This window comes from Aotus nancymaae, unplaced genomic scaffold (genome assembly GCF_030222135.1).
Source record: "Aotus nancymaae isolate 86718 unplaced genomic scaffold, 86718_ANA_hifiasm-v0.15.2.pri h1tg000014l, whole genome shotgun sequence".
In the NCBI taxonomy this organism is placed as follows: domain Eukaryota; kingdom Metazoa; phylum Chordata; class Mammalia; order Primates; family Aotidae; genus Aotus; species Aotus nancymaae.
Genome location: NW_026988425.1, coordinates 38,466,863 through 38,485,237, shown reverse-complemented (window position 1 = coordinate 38,485,237; position 18,375 = coordinate 38,466,863). Strand labels below are relative to the sequence as shown.

General features: G+C 39.7%; 1 protein-coding gene across 3 annotated transcripts in view; it reads left to right on the top strand.

Moving 5' to 3' along the window:
• DAB2 (DAB adaptor protein 2) overlaps positions 1–18,375 on the top strand; it is a 52,818-nt gene that overhangs the window by 30,464 nt on the left and 3,979 nt on the right. Inside the window, exons 3-13 of one of the 3 annotated variants that reach the window (XM_064375933.1) lie at positions 471–610; positions 1,395–1,493; positions 3,457–3,588; positions 4,122–4,202; positions 4,943–4,969; positions 5,211–5,264; positions 5,708–5,770; positions 10,803–11,447; positions 12,445–12,607; positions 16,809–17,441; positions 17,984–18,093. In XM_064375933.1, the coding sequence (XP_064232003.1) occupies positions 471–610; positions 1,395–1,493; positions 3,457–3,588; positions 4,122–4,202; positions 4,943–4,969; positions 5,211–5,264; positions 5,708–5,770; positions 10,803–11,447; positions 12,445–12,607; positions 16,809–17,441; positions 17,984–18,093 (2,147 nt within the window). The remainder of the gene's footprint in view (positions 1–470; positions 611–1,394; positions 1,494–3,456; positions 3,589–4,121; positions 4,203–4,942; positions 4,970–5,210; positions 5,265–5,707; positions 5,771–10,802; positions 11,448–12,444; positions 12,608–16,808; positions 17,442–17,983; positions 18,094–18,375) is intronic. The other 2 variants (XM_064375934.1, XM_012460047.3) reach the window with 2 other exon arrangements.

Genomic DNA, 18,375 nt, shown 5'->3' with positions numbered 1-18,375 from the left:
CAAAGATGGGATAATTATCTTAATAATTCTCAAGAGAACTTACCTATAATTCCTTTCTGCTTTTTGATAGATAAAAATGTTGGTAAATTGTTTGGCAGCTTATTTTTCTTACATTAAAAATATGTATATTATCATCTTTACATTCTTTTAAAGCCTTAAAAAAAGCTATGATGAACAGTGTCCCTAACCCCCACCTCCCATGTTCCTGTAAGTTTCCCATAATTCTGTCAATTTTGTACTTCTAAGAGTTTATTTTCTCCTCACACCAACTTCATACACAGTTTATTGTGGAACATGATTTTGCTCAAAGGAAGTAAGCATAAGACAAGATAGAATATCACATATGTGATCAGTTGTAGTATAATCAGGATTTATATTACTTAAATTTTGGAGATTCTAGAGCATATCTGGTCATAATTAGAACTGGCATTCAAGTGTAAACTTTATCCTGTATTCCCTTCTTTTCTCAGGCCCTGAAAAGACAGATGAATATCTCTTAGCGAGGTTCAAAGGTGATGGTGTAAAATACAAAGCCAAGCTGATTGGCATTGATGATGTGCCAGATGCAAGAGGGGATAAAATGAGCCAAGACTCTATGATGAAACTGAAGGTAAAAGGGAAATGAATGCTTTGTCTGTATATTAAGCAAAAGTCCAAAAGAGGGAATTAAATTAGAAGCTCTTGTTGACCTATGTTCAATTACTTGAGACACCTTTTTAATCACATTATCCATCAGTATCACCCCATTTTCTGAGAAGCTGTGAGTGTTTGCATATTTGGAGGGCTGTCCTAGAGACCTCATTTTATCAAGTAGAACAGGGCTCTAGATGCCTTTTCCTTCCGGCAAACTCTACATTAGGACAAACTGAGCCTATTCTTATTCCTATAAAAGCTGTGTGCAAATGTGTGTGTTGTTTGTCTTACTATATGTGGAGATCAGGGAATATCCCCTGTTTTAGACCTGGGAATTGTTCTGATAAAATTCAGGATTCTACTTTGACACTAGTGTTTCTTAGTGTTAGCCTTTCTGTTTTTTTAAATTTAAAAATTTAGTACCATGGCACTATGTAAAACTGACTAAATAAATAATACTTACTCAATAGTTCAAGGCCTAGAAGAAGCATCTCTAAAGATCTTCTAGTGGAACTTTACCAATGACTATTCTGAGGCCAACAGAATTGCAGTGACTTGTCTGAGTTGACATAGCTAACTAAGGGATGCCCTGGTTCAACATCTTCCATGCTGTCCTGCTGTCCCTGATGAAAACTGCTGAATCCTTTCAGATGGCAAACCAAGTTGAAAACAAAGCTGATTCACTTTGAAAAGTTTAATATTAAAAGCATTGTAAGGTGTTTTTTAAAATTTGATTTCTCCTGTTTTTCCAACCTCATCAGGGAATGGCGGCAGCTGGTCGGTCTCAGGGACAACATAAACAAAGGATCTGGGTCAACATTTCCCTTTCTGGGATAAAAATAATTGATGAGAAAACTGGGGTAAGAATTCACATTTGCTGATACCTCTCTGACCACCTGAGTCTGTCCAACAATTTGCTCCTTGAATTTCAGCTCCCCTTCTTCTTTCTCTAAGTTCTGTAGGGAACAAATATAGCATATATTACATCTCCAAAAGTAACAGGCAGAAAACAGCATAGGAGGTAAGGAGTCAAGATACTTTATTTTGAATTTATGTTCTATAATAAACGTGACTCTAAGTCTAGACTTAGACTTATCTATATATATAATATAGATACATACATTTTTTTGAAAATTATTTATATAATATATATTTTATAAAGTAAAAAACATTATATATATATATATTATATTTGGACATCAGGTATACAGAACTAGATTAGTTTTAACCCCTAGTTTGTGATAGTTTTACATATTGGTTACATGTGAACTTAACAGCTGAGCTAAAACCTCACCCATAACACATCTACCTGTTTTTCATTTCTTTTTTCCCTGCCTCCTCACCCCACAGACATAACCTTTTTTATTTTCTGTTGGTTCCTGTTGTTCTATCACTTATGAACAGTCTTATTTATTTTACTTTGTTTTTAAGCCTTATCAGAAAGCTATTTATCATACATCAAGTCTTCTGGGATATTTTTTCCATACTCAGTGTAACATCATAAGACTCATGTATTTTAAAATGTTGTGTGTGACTCAGTTTCATCGCTATCAGATACTGTCTCACTGTGGGGAGACCTCCAGTTACTATTCATCCCTTTAGAATGCCTATTATCTACTTTGCAAACCTAGGGCCCTGGCACCCTAGTGGACCCCACTCAGCTGCTGCTGCTGAGGTCCTCAGGCATACTCTCTTTAACATTCTCCTTTATCTCTCAACTTTTATTTTCCCAAGCCCATCAAAGAAAGGTGGCATGTTTCTCTCACCCTTTCTCCCTCCTCAAACTTTCTAAGATACTCAATAAAAACTTTTCAGTGGCCTTAGGCAGTCAGAACCAAAAGCTGAGACACACTCTGCCACCCACAAATATCCCTAAAGAGTTGAACCTTGTTACCTGCTTGAAAGGATCAAGAGAAAGGAGGGAAACATAGAAGAAAAGACACTGCTAAACCAATAAAGTCCCCATTCCTTATAATTCTTGGTTATTGACATAGGCTGTCTAGGTGAGGCTGAGAAATACTTGATGACAGTATTTGGTATCCTCCAGAATATACTGGGAATACTGTTCCATTAACACATAGGATGGTTCCTTGGCCACTCTGAGCCATCGCCAAAGAATCCCTATGAACACTCCTAGCTTAATTATGCTGTTCATTTAAGTTTGCCTTTGAGTTGGGGAAAGTAGACCTATTTTGACTTGGCTTAAGGGCTGAATGTCTCCTCTTCACTAGGTCTTCTAATCCTCAGTTCTTCCTTGCTATATGGCATCATGTCTTCAAAGTAGGGAGAGTAAAGTACTTTTTTTTTTTTTTTTTTGAGAGAGTCTTGCTCTTTTGTCCAGGCTGAAGTGCAGTGGCACAATCTTGGCTCACTGCAACCTCTACCTCCCGGGTTCAAGCAATTCTTCTCCCTCAGCCTCCTGAGTAGCTGGGATTACAGATGCATGCCACCACACCCAGCTAATTTTTGCATTTTTAGTAGAGACAGGGTTTCACCATGTTGGTCATGCTGGTCTCGAACACCTGACCTTGTGATCCACCCGCCTCGGCCTCCCAAAGTGCTGAGATTGAGCCACCGCGCCCAGCCTAGTATCAATATTTTAGGAAGGGATGTTCTTCCCACTTTTGTTTTCTAGTCTTCTGTTCTTTTGGAGCCCTTTCTAGCAAGACTAAGTCTAGCTTTCAACTAGAAACTAAAAATCTTTCTTCAAGTGGTTTAACCTTTTCATATATACCTCCATATATGTGTCTGAGGCTTAGGTGTGCTAGTCTGCAAATGCATTCTAGTTTTCTTAATAAACTACTCTTTGTGTTTCTTTTTAAGGTAATAGAGCATGAACATCCAGTAAATAAGATTTCTTTCATTGCCCGTGATGTGACAGACAACCGGGCATTTGGTTACGTGTGCGGAGGAGAAGGCCAGCATCAGTTTTTTGCCATAAAAACTGGGCAGCAGGTGAGCTCTAAGTCTTGACATAGACATGGGGACTTGTTCTCTGTTCGGCATTGGAGTGTATGTCACTCAACTGGAAAATTTACTAGAAACAATTGGATATTGGAAGGCTAAATAATGATTCAGAGAATGACTATTTTTATGAATCTTTTTAAAATGTCATTGATAGCCATGTACTGCTGTTGGCACAGGATTGTGAGAATGGACCTTCTTATAAAGTCAATGCCGGTTACAGAACAATGGTGAATTATTCTCAGAAACCTTAAAGGGACTTCAAAAATGGTTGTGATACCTCTTATTTTGTCTAAATACTTATTAACCCTGCTGTCCTTTATGTACCTAAGGGTGGGGATTGGGTTGGGTCAGTGGTAATCTCCTATAAGCCAGGGGAGGGTAGTAAGGAGTTTTAAAATTTAAAAAACAAACAAACAAACAAAAAAACAAAAACCTCCCAGTATGAATTATAACTGATGGGAGACAAAGGAAATAAAATACTAAAATTAAAATACTGATGACCATGCTTTCCCTTGCTGCAGGCTGAACCATTAGTTGTTGATCTTAAAGACCTTTTTCAAGTTATCTATAATGTAAAGAAAAAGGAAGAAGAAAAGAAAAAGGCAAGTACTACCTGATTAAAGCTCTAATAAATTTAAAACAGACCGGGTGCGGTGGCTCACACCTGTAATCCCAGCACTTCAGGAGGTGGGGATGGGCAGATCACCTGAGGTCAGGAGTTCAAGACCAGCCTGGCCAATGTAGCAAAACCCCATCACTACTAAAACTACAAAAATTAGCCAGACATGGTTGGGGGTCGCCTGTAATCCCAGCTAGTCGGGAGTCTGAGGCAAGGAGAATCATTTGAACCCAGGAGGTCGAGGTTGCAGTGAGCTGAGATGATACCACTGCACTCTAGCCTCGGTGATAGAGTGAGACTCTGTCTCAAAAAAAAAAAGCAACCAAAAACTTAAAACCGTATTCAGGACTGTGTTTAATATTATGTATAAATACGGTCTGTCTGAGTATTTGGCTTCTGTATGTATTGTCTATTCTTCCCAGTAGGGCAATAGATAGATTTTATGGTTAGGCAGTTCTGATTTCCAGTCCCTGGCTTCTATTTTTTTTCTCCCTACAAGATTCATATTAATTCTAGAAAATATACAGGATAACCGAGTTTAAATCCAATAACTCTACTCAAATCTAATATTGCTATGAAAAGGAGAGGGGAAACGGAGGGCAGAAATAATACACAAGACTCATTCTTGCCTTATGCCTGTGAATCATAGGTATACTTGTTCTTGTATTTAACTACCTTTCACTAGGAATACTAAGATCACTGAATATGTATCTTTCTTTTTAGATGGAGGAAGCCAACAAAACAGTTGAGGTAAAATTGCATCTTTACTTCCCGTGAATCGTGTGTGATGCTTATAAACCCTTGTTTGCTACCTGCCCAGCCACTCTCGCCACCTTGCTTATTACTGTGTTTATGACCTCTCTGATCATGAAAGATGTTTAGTTAAAAGAGGAATGCCAAAGTAACTACTGCTTAGCAAGCTAATACAGTGAACAAATACATTTTACAGAGAAAACTCAACTAAATCCTTAAATATTTGCTGTCTTTTCAGAATGGGAGTGAGACCCTAATGATTCTAGATGACCAAACTAACAAAATGAAATTGGTATGTATTAATTTGTGATGTTTGACAGTTCTTACTTATCTGAACATGGGTTGTAGAACCCATGTAGATGTTGCTAATACTAAATCTATATTGAATCTGTATGAAAATCCAGTTGCGATAACTATTTTTCAAAATGTTAGTGTAACATCTATGTCAACATACAAAAGTAATAAAAAAAAATTAGAAAAGTAACATTTTTAGTAGCCACACCTGAATCTAAGCTAATACTTTTTTTAAGAGTGTGGACAAGATAGATTTGCTTAGGGAAATCGACATGACTACACTTCCTGACCTAAATAGCTTAATATCAAATCTATTAGTTAAATGGAAATTAAATTGTGACAACTACTTTCCTAAACTTTAGGGAACAAATGATCACAACAGTATACGAAGTAATCTTTTTTAGTAGACACATTTAAATCTAATCCAAATACTTTTTTAAGGGTGTTGACCAGATGGATTTGTTTGGGAACATGTCCACACCTCCTGACCTAAATAGTCCAACAGTAAGTGTTCGTTTTTAAATTTGCAATGTAATAGAAATGACATCTATAACTCAAATTGGCAATAACCAGAAATGTTAAGCATCTCATTGAAACTTGGAAGGTGACTGTTGATTTTTGGAAATGAAATGTCAATGGCTTTTAGAATAAATGTGAATCTTAAGTCACCAATGGGAACTTTCCACACTAATTCAGTTATATTAATATTGCTTATAGGTTAAACCTGAGCAATAGGTCAGCAATGTAGTCCTTCTTGGTATCACTGAGGAATGGAAGGAGGAGCTGAATGATAGTCCTTGCATAAGCCTACTTGAAAGTATGATTGTTAGATGTTTAATAATAAAGCCTCCTCGCTTCTTCATTTTTTTTTTTTTTGCATTCTATCTGTTGCAATTTAGCAGCATAAATTTAGTGTGAAGTAAGATTTAAAACAAACAAGAGCCTCAGCTATATTCCACCAAAGCTTGTCCTTATTAGAAAACTGCCCATTTTTATAGGATTTTATACCATAAGTCTGCTCAATAATGAATGATCTGTAACAACCATGTAAGAGCAGAACAATATTTTCCTTTATAAGTTAAAAAAAAATATTGGTTCAGAAAAAAAAGAAAAAAAACAGGAAAGAGGTCCAGATTCAAGGCTTAAGCCCAAGACTTCAGTTTTTCCAAAACAGGTGTCTAATGAAAATGTCCATGACATTTTGAATGACTTCTTGCAACTTCATTTATTTATGTAACAGTTTCCTAAGCACCTGCTATTTGCAAGGCATAGCAGTAAGATGCACAATATCAATGACATCATGGAATTTACTCCCTGACAGGGAGACCAACATTATAACTAATAACATCATTAGTAATTGATGCTACTTACAGGGTATTTATCTGCTTCAGAGATTCAGATAATGCTTCTGAGGAAGTGAGTTTCTAGATTTGAACATAAAAGAGGAGACGGCAATAAACAGACAAAAAGAATTAGTCTAGAATAATGGGGGAAATGTCTAGTTAGGACTCTCTTGTATCAGGAAATTATCATGGAAGCCTACATGACCAAAGTCACAGGAGTTCAAGCAACAGATCAAAAATTGGGTAAAATTCTCATTTCCCAGAGTTCTGCAGAAAATTCAAGGCCTGTGAATCCTTACTGCATAAAACTTTCAGGTCAAATGAGATGGAGAGGAACGGGGGCTTCATGCATTCTTCTCTGACCCTAACCATATGAGTATGACAATGCATGGTAGCATTCTAAATGGCTGTAAGAGAGAAGCCTGTGTAGTATTCATTTTAGCAGTGAGCTCTAAGTCACTTGCCTATAGAACCTTTCATTCTTCATAATGTTTGTTATAGTTCTGAGGATAGACTTCTGAAAATGCTAGATTAGATTATTCTGACAGGTCCATCCTAACTGAGAGCCTTTTGATTTGTTGTCAACTTTGCCCTCTCCTCCATTAGTGATGCTTTCTCCAAACTACATGAGTATCTGAACACCCTACTTCCCAAGTATAACTGACATTCAAACAAGTAATATCCAAAGAGAGCAAAGCACTCAAGATATGAAGTGGAATTCCAGTGGAATAGGCAAGGAAGTAGCGCCTAGATAATCTACTTCTGTAGTCTTCTAGAATGTTCTAAAAAAGGAAATGAAAAATAACATGGGTAATCTTCAGTCTCATTTTTATTAGAGTTTATGCAGCCTAAGAACTTTTTATTTATAGGAATTCAAATTTTAGTTAAACTAACAATAAGATAATAAATACCATCAAAATAGTAATCTCTGACCAAAAGAAGGCCAACAGATCTAATTATGTGCTGGTTACACTCTGAAAACATGTTCTTATCTATTGACTCTATATTCATAGGTCAAAAATATATTTATCTCAATTTGATAAAGCCAGCATGTTTAAAAACTCCTACAACAATGGCTCTGAAATATGTGAAGAGAGAAAGAAATGTAAATGACCTAGACTTTATATTGGTCCTAGATGGTTGTGACTCCCCTCAAATTTACACAGACAAGTTTTATGAATTTCAAATAACGCTCACTTTGGGAACTGTGTGGCATCCCCTAGAACAGAATTTTTACTGGCAAGCCCCTTGACCATTATCCTTCCATACTGCGTCTAAATAAAAAATAGAAAAAGAAAAACATGAAAACCCATGTTCTGTAACTTTAACAACTTAACCACTTGAAAGCACAGTTACTATGGGAAGAATATAAGACATGATCTATGATCAAGGAGATTAGATCTGGTACAAGGGGTGGGATCAGGATACAAAGCACAAGTGTCACTTATGCCCTCGTATACATGCCATATGATAACATGGGTGGGCACAGGGAAAGTGGAAACAGAAAAATCAATGCGAAAAGCGTTGTAAAGAATCTGAATTTGAGTTGGGTCTTTGAAGTGTGTAGGAAAATAGATAGTAGTTGGGCTAGAAACAACGTGGGTCCTATTGTGGATCATTTGAAAAGCTGGCCTTAAGGAAGGTTATTTTAATAGAGGGAGCAGCAGGAAGCCACTTAAGGCTTTGAGTAGGGAAGTCCTCAGCCTGGCAAACTGGAATGGTTAGGTGAGATTAGGCACCCAGAGAAGAGCTAGGCTATGGAACTCAGGATTTATGTCCACCTCCTGGAGCTCCCTACAAGCAGGTTCTGTAACTCACTGCCATGTCTCCAGTGCCTGGGGCTCACGTGCTCAAACAGTGGCCAACTGGATACGGTATTGACAGTCCAACAAAGAATGAATGAGGCTCTGACCGAGGGGGTGGACGAGGATTCTTAGGGCTTTCAGTTGTAGTCTGTGAACTACACGTTTCATCCTGGATTAATAACAAACCCAGCCTGAGGAGAGCCTTATACATTTTACTTATAGGGTGACTATTCAGAAGTCTAACATTGTGGCTCCTGTTTGGTGTCCTAAGAACTTCTTCTGAAGTGTTTGAAAAGGAGAACTCTACCAGCTGTGAACACTCAACTGTTCTAACCCAGAGGTGGCTCATAACAAATCAATATTGAAATCACAAGCTTTTATAACACATTTTATCCTACCTTTTGATTGTATAAAGATCCCAACATTAAGACCTCTTCCAATCCATTTCTCTGATTAAAACTTTTTTAATTGTAAGCTCTTTCTTGTGACAAATTCTTCTTCTTATAAAGAGAAAACCTGTCTTTGGCTTATAAAAACTGTATTTTTATGCCTTACAGTAAAGGAAGCCAAAAGATAGAACACCATTTAGGTCTGATTTTGCTATCTCTTTTGTGGCCATGAAATAGGACTTAACCTTTCTAAAAATTTGGGTTTTTTTTTTTTCCATTAATAGCCAAGGAGGTCTACTTGAGCCCTTTTGTATTTACTAGTTTGCAAATTTTATATTCTCTTGAAGTTTTTTTTTCTCCTCCGCAATGATCAAAATATTTAGTATTCTGCCCAGGGTAATGCAAGATAACTACTGTAACTTCCACTTCAGTGAGGCTTTTTTTTTCTTTTTTAATCATTTATATTCTTCTCTGGCCAGAATAGTTAAGTATTTAATGGCTCAAAGTCAAGCAGAAGGAAGTGATATCAGTATGTAAGTTCTATCCTAGGGTGAGTTATAATTCTGTCTTTTACTGGAATAAAGACATGTTGGATTCATCAAATTTACTGCTTTTCGGCTGAGAATTTTTTATTGAACAGTTGAAAATCCTAAAAATTAACACACCAGAGCAATGATAGAGAGGGAATAGAATTAGTAGGGCTATGTATATTATATGTCTTTCAAATGAACTCTTAAACCCACGTCTCTACCTTGTACAGTAGTCCCCCTTTATCTGCAGTTTCACTTTCTGAAAATAAGTCCGCGGTCAACCTTGGTCTGAAAATAAGTGAGTACAGTACAATATGATATTTTGAGAGAAGAGAGACAGAGCACATTCACAAAACTTTTATTACAGCATATTGTTAGAACTGCTCTAGTTTATTATTAGTTATTATTGTTAATCTCTTATTGTGCCTAATTGATAAATTAAACTCTATCATGTGTATGTATAGGAAAAAAATACTGTATGTAGGTTTTGGCACTATGTGCAGTTTCAGACATCCACTGTGGGCCACATATTCCCTGAGGATAAGGAGGGACTACAGTGTATAAATTAAAGACCAGTTGTTGGTTGACTTCAACCACTAAGTAGATGAAATTACTACCACAACATAGGAACTCTAAGCAATGTTATGAAAAGATGTACAAATAGGAGATCTTAATGTGTGATCAATTAAATTAGGTCAGTACTGAGTGTCTCTTTCAGAGGACATAGACAAAAAGGGTAAGGCCAGGGGAGAGACTGGGATGATGAGGATGGGATCCTGCTTGTCTATAAGCTTCAGCAAGAGCCTTAAATATTTAGAGGTATACCTGAAGGCTGTGATATAAAGGAAAAGCCTCTCTCCCACCTCTAGAGGAAGGAACTGGACTGATATTAGAGAAATGCATTTGACCTTTAATTCATCACAACCAGAGCTATAAAATATGAATGTATTAGTCAATGAATTTTCTCATTCGGAGAGATGATCCTACATGGCTCTGGGGGTACAATAGAGGGGACTCTATGTGCATCAGGTAGGAAGCTGAGCGAGCCTTCTGAAATCACTTACTTTCAAGTTCAATATACTTTGATAATCATTTAGAGTGATTCACATCAATTCCCTTTAACACTTTCAAAGTCACAAACTGAAACAGTGCTCATAATGAATTCTGCTGGTCTGTATGTATGAACCAGGGTGAGCAGAGACATGAAGTGAGCAACAGTAACATTTCATTCAATGATGTTGAGACTTAAATAAAAGTGCATGATACTGGGGAGGGATAGAGAGGACCTAGTCTAGAGCTAGGGAGTAATGGACTTAGGGGGTGATGGAAGGAGGTAATGATCAACTGGTGTTATCAAGACCAAATTGGAATGGAAATTCTGATAATCCTAGTCATCTTATGTAATTTTCTCATTTGAAGTCACAACATGGACTAACACTTTCTTTTTTTTTTCTTTCCAAATGTGATAGGAAAGCAAAGATATCCTGTTAGTGGATCTAAACTCTGAAATCGACACCAATCAGAATTCTTTACGAGAAAATCCATTCTTAACAAATGGCATCACCTCCTGCTCTCTTCCTCGACCAAAGCCTCAGGCATCCTTCTTGCCTGAAAATGCCTTTTCTGCCAATCTCAACTTCTTTCCCACCCCTAATCCTGATCCTTTCCGTGACGATCCTTTCACACAGCCAGACCAATCGACACCTTCTTCGTTTGATTCTCTCAAATCTCCAGATCAGAAGAAAGAGAATTCGAGTAGCTCGTCTACTCCACTGAGTAATGGGCCCCTGAATGGTGATGTTGACTACTTTGGTCAGCAATTTGACCAGATCTCTAACCGGACTGGCAAACAGGAAGCTCAGGCAGGCCCGTGGCCCTTTTCGAGTTCGCAAACCCAGCCAGCAGTGAGAACTCAAAATGGGGTATCTGAAAGAGAACACCCTGTCAAATCCTCCCCGAACCCTTTTGTGGGAAGCCCTCCCAAAGGACTATCTGTACAGAATGGCGTAAAGCAGGACTTGGAAAGCTCTGTCCAGTCCTCACCACATGACTCCATAGCCATTATCCCACCTCCACAAAGTACCAAACCAGGAAGAGGCAGAAGGACTGCTAAGGTGAATTGTCTTCTCCACATATCCATTAGCAGAGTGCATGTTCGGTACCAAAGGGTAGTGTGATGCAAGCTCTCTTTCCTGCTGCTCTCGTAGTTTCCTGTGTGGCTGTGAAATAGAAGGTGGGATAAGGCACTTTGGTTCTCCAGGAGTACTTTCCTCTAACTGCCACTGTTTTTAAGCATCTCAGTAGTGTTTGTCACACCCTGCTTTCTGTTTGCATGTCTTGTCACTTATGATTAAACTAAACACAAGTTTTTCCATTTTTAATGCTGCTATGCTTCTGTATCTCTGGTAAGTTGATCATCATGTTCTGGGATGGGAGGGCAAGAGTTCTTGTGATTCCCTTTGTACTTCCCCGACACTAACACACGCCCTGCACACCCATCGTATTGCATTAATGTCCATGGTGGTGGTATAAAATTCTCAAGCTTATCTCCTCTTTTAATACTGACTAAATAATACATAAGCTTAGAAAAAGCCTATGTATTTACTATTACCACTGTGATCTCAGCTTTATTTAAGAGCAATTTAAAATGCAGTTCTCATAGGTGTCTTTTTTAACCTCTCCTAGGAATATGTAGGCTTGCCTGGATTAAGACTGTATGATCTCTATGTAGACTGACTTAAAATCCAATGGAATGATCAAAAATATTTAGGATGCTTATTTATAGTTGCCCCTTTTACACACTTGGTTCCCCAACTTCAAGCTTTTAGCTGATGAGACCAGACCAATGCAAGTGTGTAAATGAGTATAATCGATTTTACATTGCAAGCCCTAGGTAGTATCAGACATTAAGACTCAGTAGTCTGTCCATTGTAGGAATCTGTGTCTTTTTTGGGGGGACTGTTTTTCTGTAGTAGTTGATGTTTATCCATGAAGAAAGAGTTTTCCTTTTTGTGGCTCTCAAATTTGGGGTATAGAGTAGGAGACAAAGTGAAGCTGTATTTCACTGTTAGTGAGTAACTAAGGCTTCTCCCTCCCTCCCTGTCCTGTCAGTCTTCAGCCAATGACTTGCTTGCATCAGACATCTTTGCTCCTCCCGTCTCAGAACCTTCAGGCCAGGCGTCACCCACAGGACAATCTGCAGCCCTGCAGCCCAACCCTCTGGATCTCTTCAAAACAAGTGCTCCTGCCCCAGTGGGGCCCCTGGCGGGTCTAGGTAGGTGCCTAGAGATAAAGTTAAGTATGACTCTTTGCTTTCGCTCATAAAATGATGATGCATTGGAAGACATTCCATACTCCTAGAGGATTCTACAGATGTAAGATCTGAGCATCCCAGGAAGCCCTTCTCCCACTTTGACTCCTATACAACCCCACCTCCATTTGATTTTCTTGATTTGTAACTGACATTTGGCCCCTTGAGGCGGCATGAGACAAGAAATTCATTTTCAATATTGCACTTACTTGAACCAACTGGTCATGGTTTCCTGAAAGACAATTGTAAGGGATTCTAAACTCAGATCAGCTTCAGTAGCAAAAAGGGGTTCACATGAGAGAGGTTTGTCTGTCATCTGTAGCAACATGCATGCCTTCTGTATCTTTTGCCATAATAGATAGAAGGCCTATGCCCTTTCAACACATAGCCTTCTTGGAGGAATATATGCCCAAGAAGGATATAAGTTCAGTCTGAAGCAAGAATAAGTCATAGAGTGAAAGTCGTAGGTTCTGGGCCCAGCTGTTCCTGGATGTATGGTAAGGGTGGGTCAGGCACACATCCTGATGAGTCTCTAAATCCTTCTGCCATAGCAGCTCCTTGCCAACATTTTGGCTAGCTTGAGTGTTTTACTGAAGCTAGAGCATAAGTCCTAGAAAGCCAAAGTTGAAAAAAGCAGAGAAATCAGTGAAGAGATGGAATTTTATCAGACATCTAGGATGCGTTGATGCTCTTAATTCCTAAATGTGTCATTAGCTCGTGTGAGCGGCTGATCACTCTGTGGCAGGACAGCGGGGAATTCCACTTGACTAAGGGCTGGCCTTGCTGTTCTTCATCCACAGCCTACAGTTCTTTTCAGACGCCATGGTACAGTTTTCAGAAACCCCGACAGTAGTTTTGCTATCCTGCTGTGGACTCTTTATGTTTCTGCTCTTGACACCTCTACAAACTCCAAATGGACTCTGGCTTGGGAGGTGGAGGACTAGAGATGAAGAAGAACTGTCCTCTTTTTTGGTAAAATTTGACCAGGGATCCTGGCTTTCTCTGCCTTCTGAAGTCAGTCATCACAACCCTAGCTTTGTTTTGTTTTGTTTTTTTCCTCTCTCTATTGTTTTCCTACAAAGGAAAATATTTCGGTTCTTTTACAAGAAATCTGTGTAATCATATCTAGAATAGGGTGGCCAGAGGTGGATTGTTAACTGCTGAGTGGCTGAAATTTGTGAGGATATGAAAAACCAGCTTGTCCCAGGTCTCTGCTCGCATTTACCCCATCAAGTGGCTCTCTCTGAAGATTTCATGTTTCTGGGGGGCTTCCCCCTTTCTGTGTTGCTCTTTTCCCTGCACCCCCAAGTGGAGCTGGTTGGTACCCTTTCCTTGCAGAAGACCAGAGTACTTGCAATGCAATGTCTGCAGCAAGATCGCATCACAGAGCTTTGTATCTAATATCAATGCCCTTAAGAATTTTTGCAGCCAATATTTAACAAGTCAGCCTGAAAATACAGCTGGACCCTATAACTGTTTATTTATTCAGACGAAGTGAAGCTTTTTGGCTAGGTGCCCCCGTTGAGGCCTTGGGGTATACAACTGCAGAATACTGATGATTGTTCCAAGTTTGGACATGGGACTCAAACTGAGCTCTACAGTATAGTCCCTGTCCACTAGCAGGGATCCTCAGCCAAACCATGGAAGGTTGTAGGTCTGGCTTCCGCTAGACCCAGCTGGGGGACTGTCTCCCCTGGAGAACTGGGGGGTGGGGAGAGGATATTGTAGAAAGCTGAGCCCTCAGCCTCAACTTGCTACCCTGTATTTTAATCTAGCTTCAGAAGGTCATACAATTAATGTTCTATACCCATGTCCCCTTTTTCCTTAGTCCTTGCCCCTACTTTGTGCAGCTGGGCCTTCAATGTATTGAAACACAATGTGTGGAATTTGGTGGGTAGGAAGGAAGACTGGTATAACTGTATACCGGGAAGGCCTTGAATTCTTGACAAATGTAATATTTTTCGCTTTTTTTTTGAGACAGTCTCACTCTGTCACCCAGGGTGGAGTATAGCAGTGCTGTCTCAGCTCACTGCAACCTCTGTCTTCCAGGTTTAAGCCATTCTTGTGCCTCAGCCTCTCTAGTAGCTGGGATTACAGGTGTGCACCACCACACTCAGCTAATTTTTATATTTTTAGTAGAGACAGTTTCACCATTTTTGTCGGGTTGGTTTTGAACTTCTGGCCTCAAAGAATCCTTCTGCCGTGGCCTCCCAAAGTGCTGGGATTACAGGTGTAAGCCACTGCGCCCAGCCCTAATATTTTTCTCTTTTACAAACACCAATCTTATTAATGTGGAATTTTCCTAAGTGAAGACAAATTGTCTGACATGAAAGATAACAAAATTCTACCCTCCATTTTGTACATGTAACTGGTGGAAGTTATTAGTGAATGATCTGGTTTCTGTTAATACAATTTAATTGAAAGTCTTTTAAAATGCGAGCAACAACTTTGTTCAAACTCAACCCATTTTTAGAGCCTGTATTGCAGAATATAAGAGACCTTTTCTCTTGATTTGTCATGAAAGGAGTATATTCTTCAGTGAAAATTAAGTCTAATTTCTGCATCTATGAAATAAGTATTTGAATTAACATAGCATTTGAAAATAAAAATTGCCCCGTGCTTTGCTGCCAAGGAAGCAGAACAGGAGAATGGGGTGCCGGATGCAGAACCACTGTGTGCCTGATTTTCAGTATCTACCATCCCAGACAGTGACCTTCACAATTTTAATTAATAGTCTGCACCCAGTTTCCTCACCTCCAAAATGAGCATGCTGATTAAGTGAAATGGCCTGTTCTGAAAACCACTACTCTCTGTGAGTACACCATGTGTGCCCGTGGCCAGATGCCCAGCGTGCATGATGAGAATGGAGTCAGGTAATACCAGTGTTCCAGACTAAGAAGCTCGAAGATACAGTCTCGTGCTCCATCACTCCTAAACGCCATTTTCACAGTATTCCCTCTTGGAAACATAAACATCCTAACCCAAGTCTGAAGAAAACTTTCAGAACTGTCAGAATGCTGTCCACAAAGCTCAAAGTAAGTAGGTTTCAAGAGCAAAGCATCACCCATTAATAGATACGAGGCTGAATTTGGGTTTCCTTGTTAGTGGTGACAGTGTAGCTGAATCATTAATGCACTTGGAAAGAGGCAGGAAAGATAGCGCCCTGAATATTAGAACAAGATGCAGGGAGCGAGCCTCTCAAGAATCAGAGGTCATCATTGGAGAGACCTGGATTGTTGTGATTTAACGAATTCATGATGACATAACAAGGCCACAAGAGATGGAGCCAGTCACGACAAAGATCAGATGCCCCAACGCAGGCCATTAGTTACCTTGAAAGATGTTTGTTTCCATTGTCCTCTCTCCCTCCTTTCCTCTTTTAAATTCTCTATTCTAACTTCTGGCAAGGCTTAGTGAGTGGCACATGCCCGGAAGCACTTTTATTTGAAACAGTCCTCCCAGGATAACATCGTTTCCTCCATTTTTACATATAAAAGTCTAAAACTATCTTAGCATCAGCCAAACTTTATCTTCGCTTTATGTAGCTGTGTCAGCCTTGGCAGCATTAAAAAGTGAAGAAACTGAAATGGTTTCTTCAGAATGCAAGCGTGTTGAGGGCTTGTGCACATGTGTGATCACTGGTTTCCATAAGACTCCAGACATGAGCGAGTTGCCAAATGAAAATATCAAATCCATGACTCAGAGAGTCCAATGGATTATCTTAATTAACTACATCATAATCAGCATGGTTTGTGCATATAAATATATTCACTTAACAAATAATCTCCTGCTATTGACAGGCTCTGTTGTAGTTGTTTGAAATGTATCAGACAACTAGTGCCTGTATGATAAGGGCTTATTTTTTTGATGAGTAGGTACTTATAGACTGTATTACCCTTCTAATGAGGAAGGCTAAAAAGGCATGGTAGGAAGAACATGGGCCTCAGAATGCAACCAGCATTTCAATGCTCACTCTACATTGTTAGCTGGCCAACTTTTACAGTGATTAATCTCTCGGAGCCTTTATTCTTCCCATGTCAGCCTCAGGGCTTGATGGAAGTCTTAGCTGCGTAGAAGCTTTCCAGAGAGTTGTGCTTTCTGAAATTCAAGAATCTTCTTCTTCAAGCTTGTCTCCTGATGAGTACTTTTCTTCCTCTTTCTTCAGGTGGTGTAGCTGTCACACTCCCTCAGGCGGGACCATGGAACACAACATCTTTGGTGTTCAATCAGTCCCCTTCAATGGTTCCGGGAGCCATGATGGGTGGTCAACCTGCAGGTTTTGGTCAGCCCGTCATTTTTGGTACAAGTCCAGCTGTTCCAGGTTGGAACCAGCCTTCATCCTTTGCAGCCTCAACTGCTTCTCCAGTGCCTGTTGTCTGGGGCCCTTCTGCATCTGTGGCACCCAGTGCTTGGTCGACAACAAGCTCTTTAGGGAATCCTTTTCAGAGCAATATTTTTCCAGCTCCTGCTGTGTCTACTCAGCCCCCATCCATGCTCTCCTCTCTCCTGGTCACTCCTCCGCAGCCACCCCCCAGAGCTGGCCCTCCCAAGGACATCTCCAGTGATGCCTTCACTGCCTTAGACCCACTTGGGGATAAAGAGATCAAGGATGTGAAAGAAATGTTTAAGGACTTCCAACTGCGGCAGCCACCTACTGTGCCTGCACGGAAGGGAGAGCAGACTTCTTCTGGGACTTCAAGTGCCTTTTCCAGTTATTTCAACAGCAAGGTTGGCATTCCTCAGGAGAATGCAGACCATGATGACCTTGATGCTAATCAACTACTGAGTAAGATCAACGGTAAGCCACTCACCACTCTGCCTACTGTTCCAACAACTATCTCCACTGCCACATGGACCTAAATGAATCCTCCAAATGAACCCTCTCCCACCCACCAAGAGCCTTGCTCTTGCTTCTTTTAGTAATCAAGGATTACAGAGACAACTTGACCATTTCCGTTTTGGTGATGACTGTTTACCTTAGTCGTTTCTGAGGACTGACCCAATGCTGCCCTCTAGTGATAATTCTTAAAAGGGCTGCCATGAGTTGTTGAAATGTAATGACTGGTGACTCTTGGAGGGCTGTATAATAAGGCATCATCCATGTTCCATGACTTTAAGTGAGGGGATTCTGAATCTCTTGCACTTCAGATAAATATGCATGGCTTTCTCTTCTGAGAAAGATAACAATTATTGGGATACCTAGGATTTGGTGTTGATTTTTGTTCCACTGATGTAAATTTCAAAAGTATGGAACTAAATTTCAAAGATAAGCTGACTCGGGTACTGGCTTATATTTGGGGAAAGCTTGTCTATTGATTGCCTGGATTTTTTGCCTTCTAGAACCACCAAAGCCAGCGCCCAGACAGGTTTCTCTGCCAGTTACCAAATCTGCTGACAATGCATTTGAGAACCCTTTCTCTAAAGATTCTTTTGGTTCATCACAAGCCTCTGTAAGTATTAACTACTAGAAGCTGTTCTCCAAAGTTCATGCCACATAGAACTCTGGCCTCCTGAATTAACCTTGCTTTTATAATAGCTTTTTTTTTTTTTTTTTTTTGAGACAGAATCTTACTCTGTCGCCCAGGCTGGAGTGCAGAGGTGCAATCTCAGCTGACTGCAACCTCCACCTCCCTGGTTCAAGAGATTCTCCTACATCAGCCTCCCAAGTAGCTGGGACTATAGGCACATGCCACCACACCTGGCTAATTTTTTTATTTTTTGTAGAGATGGGG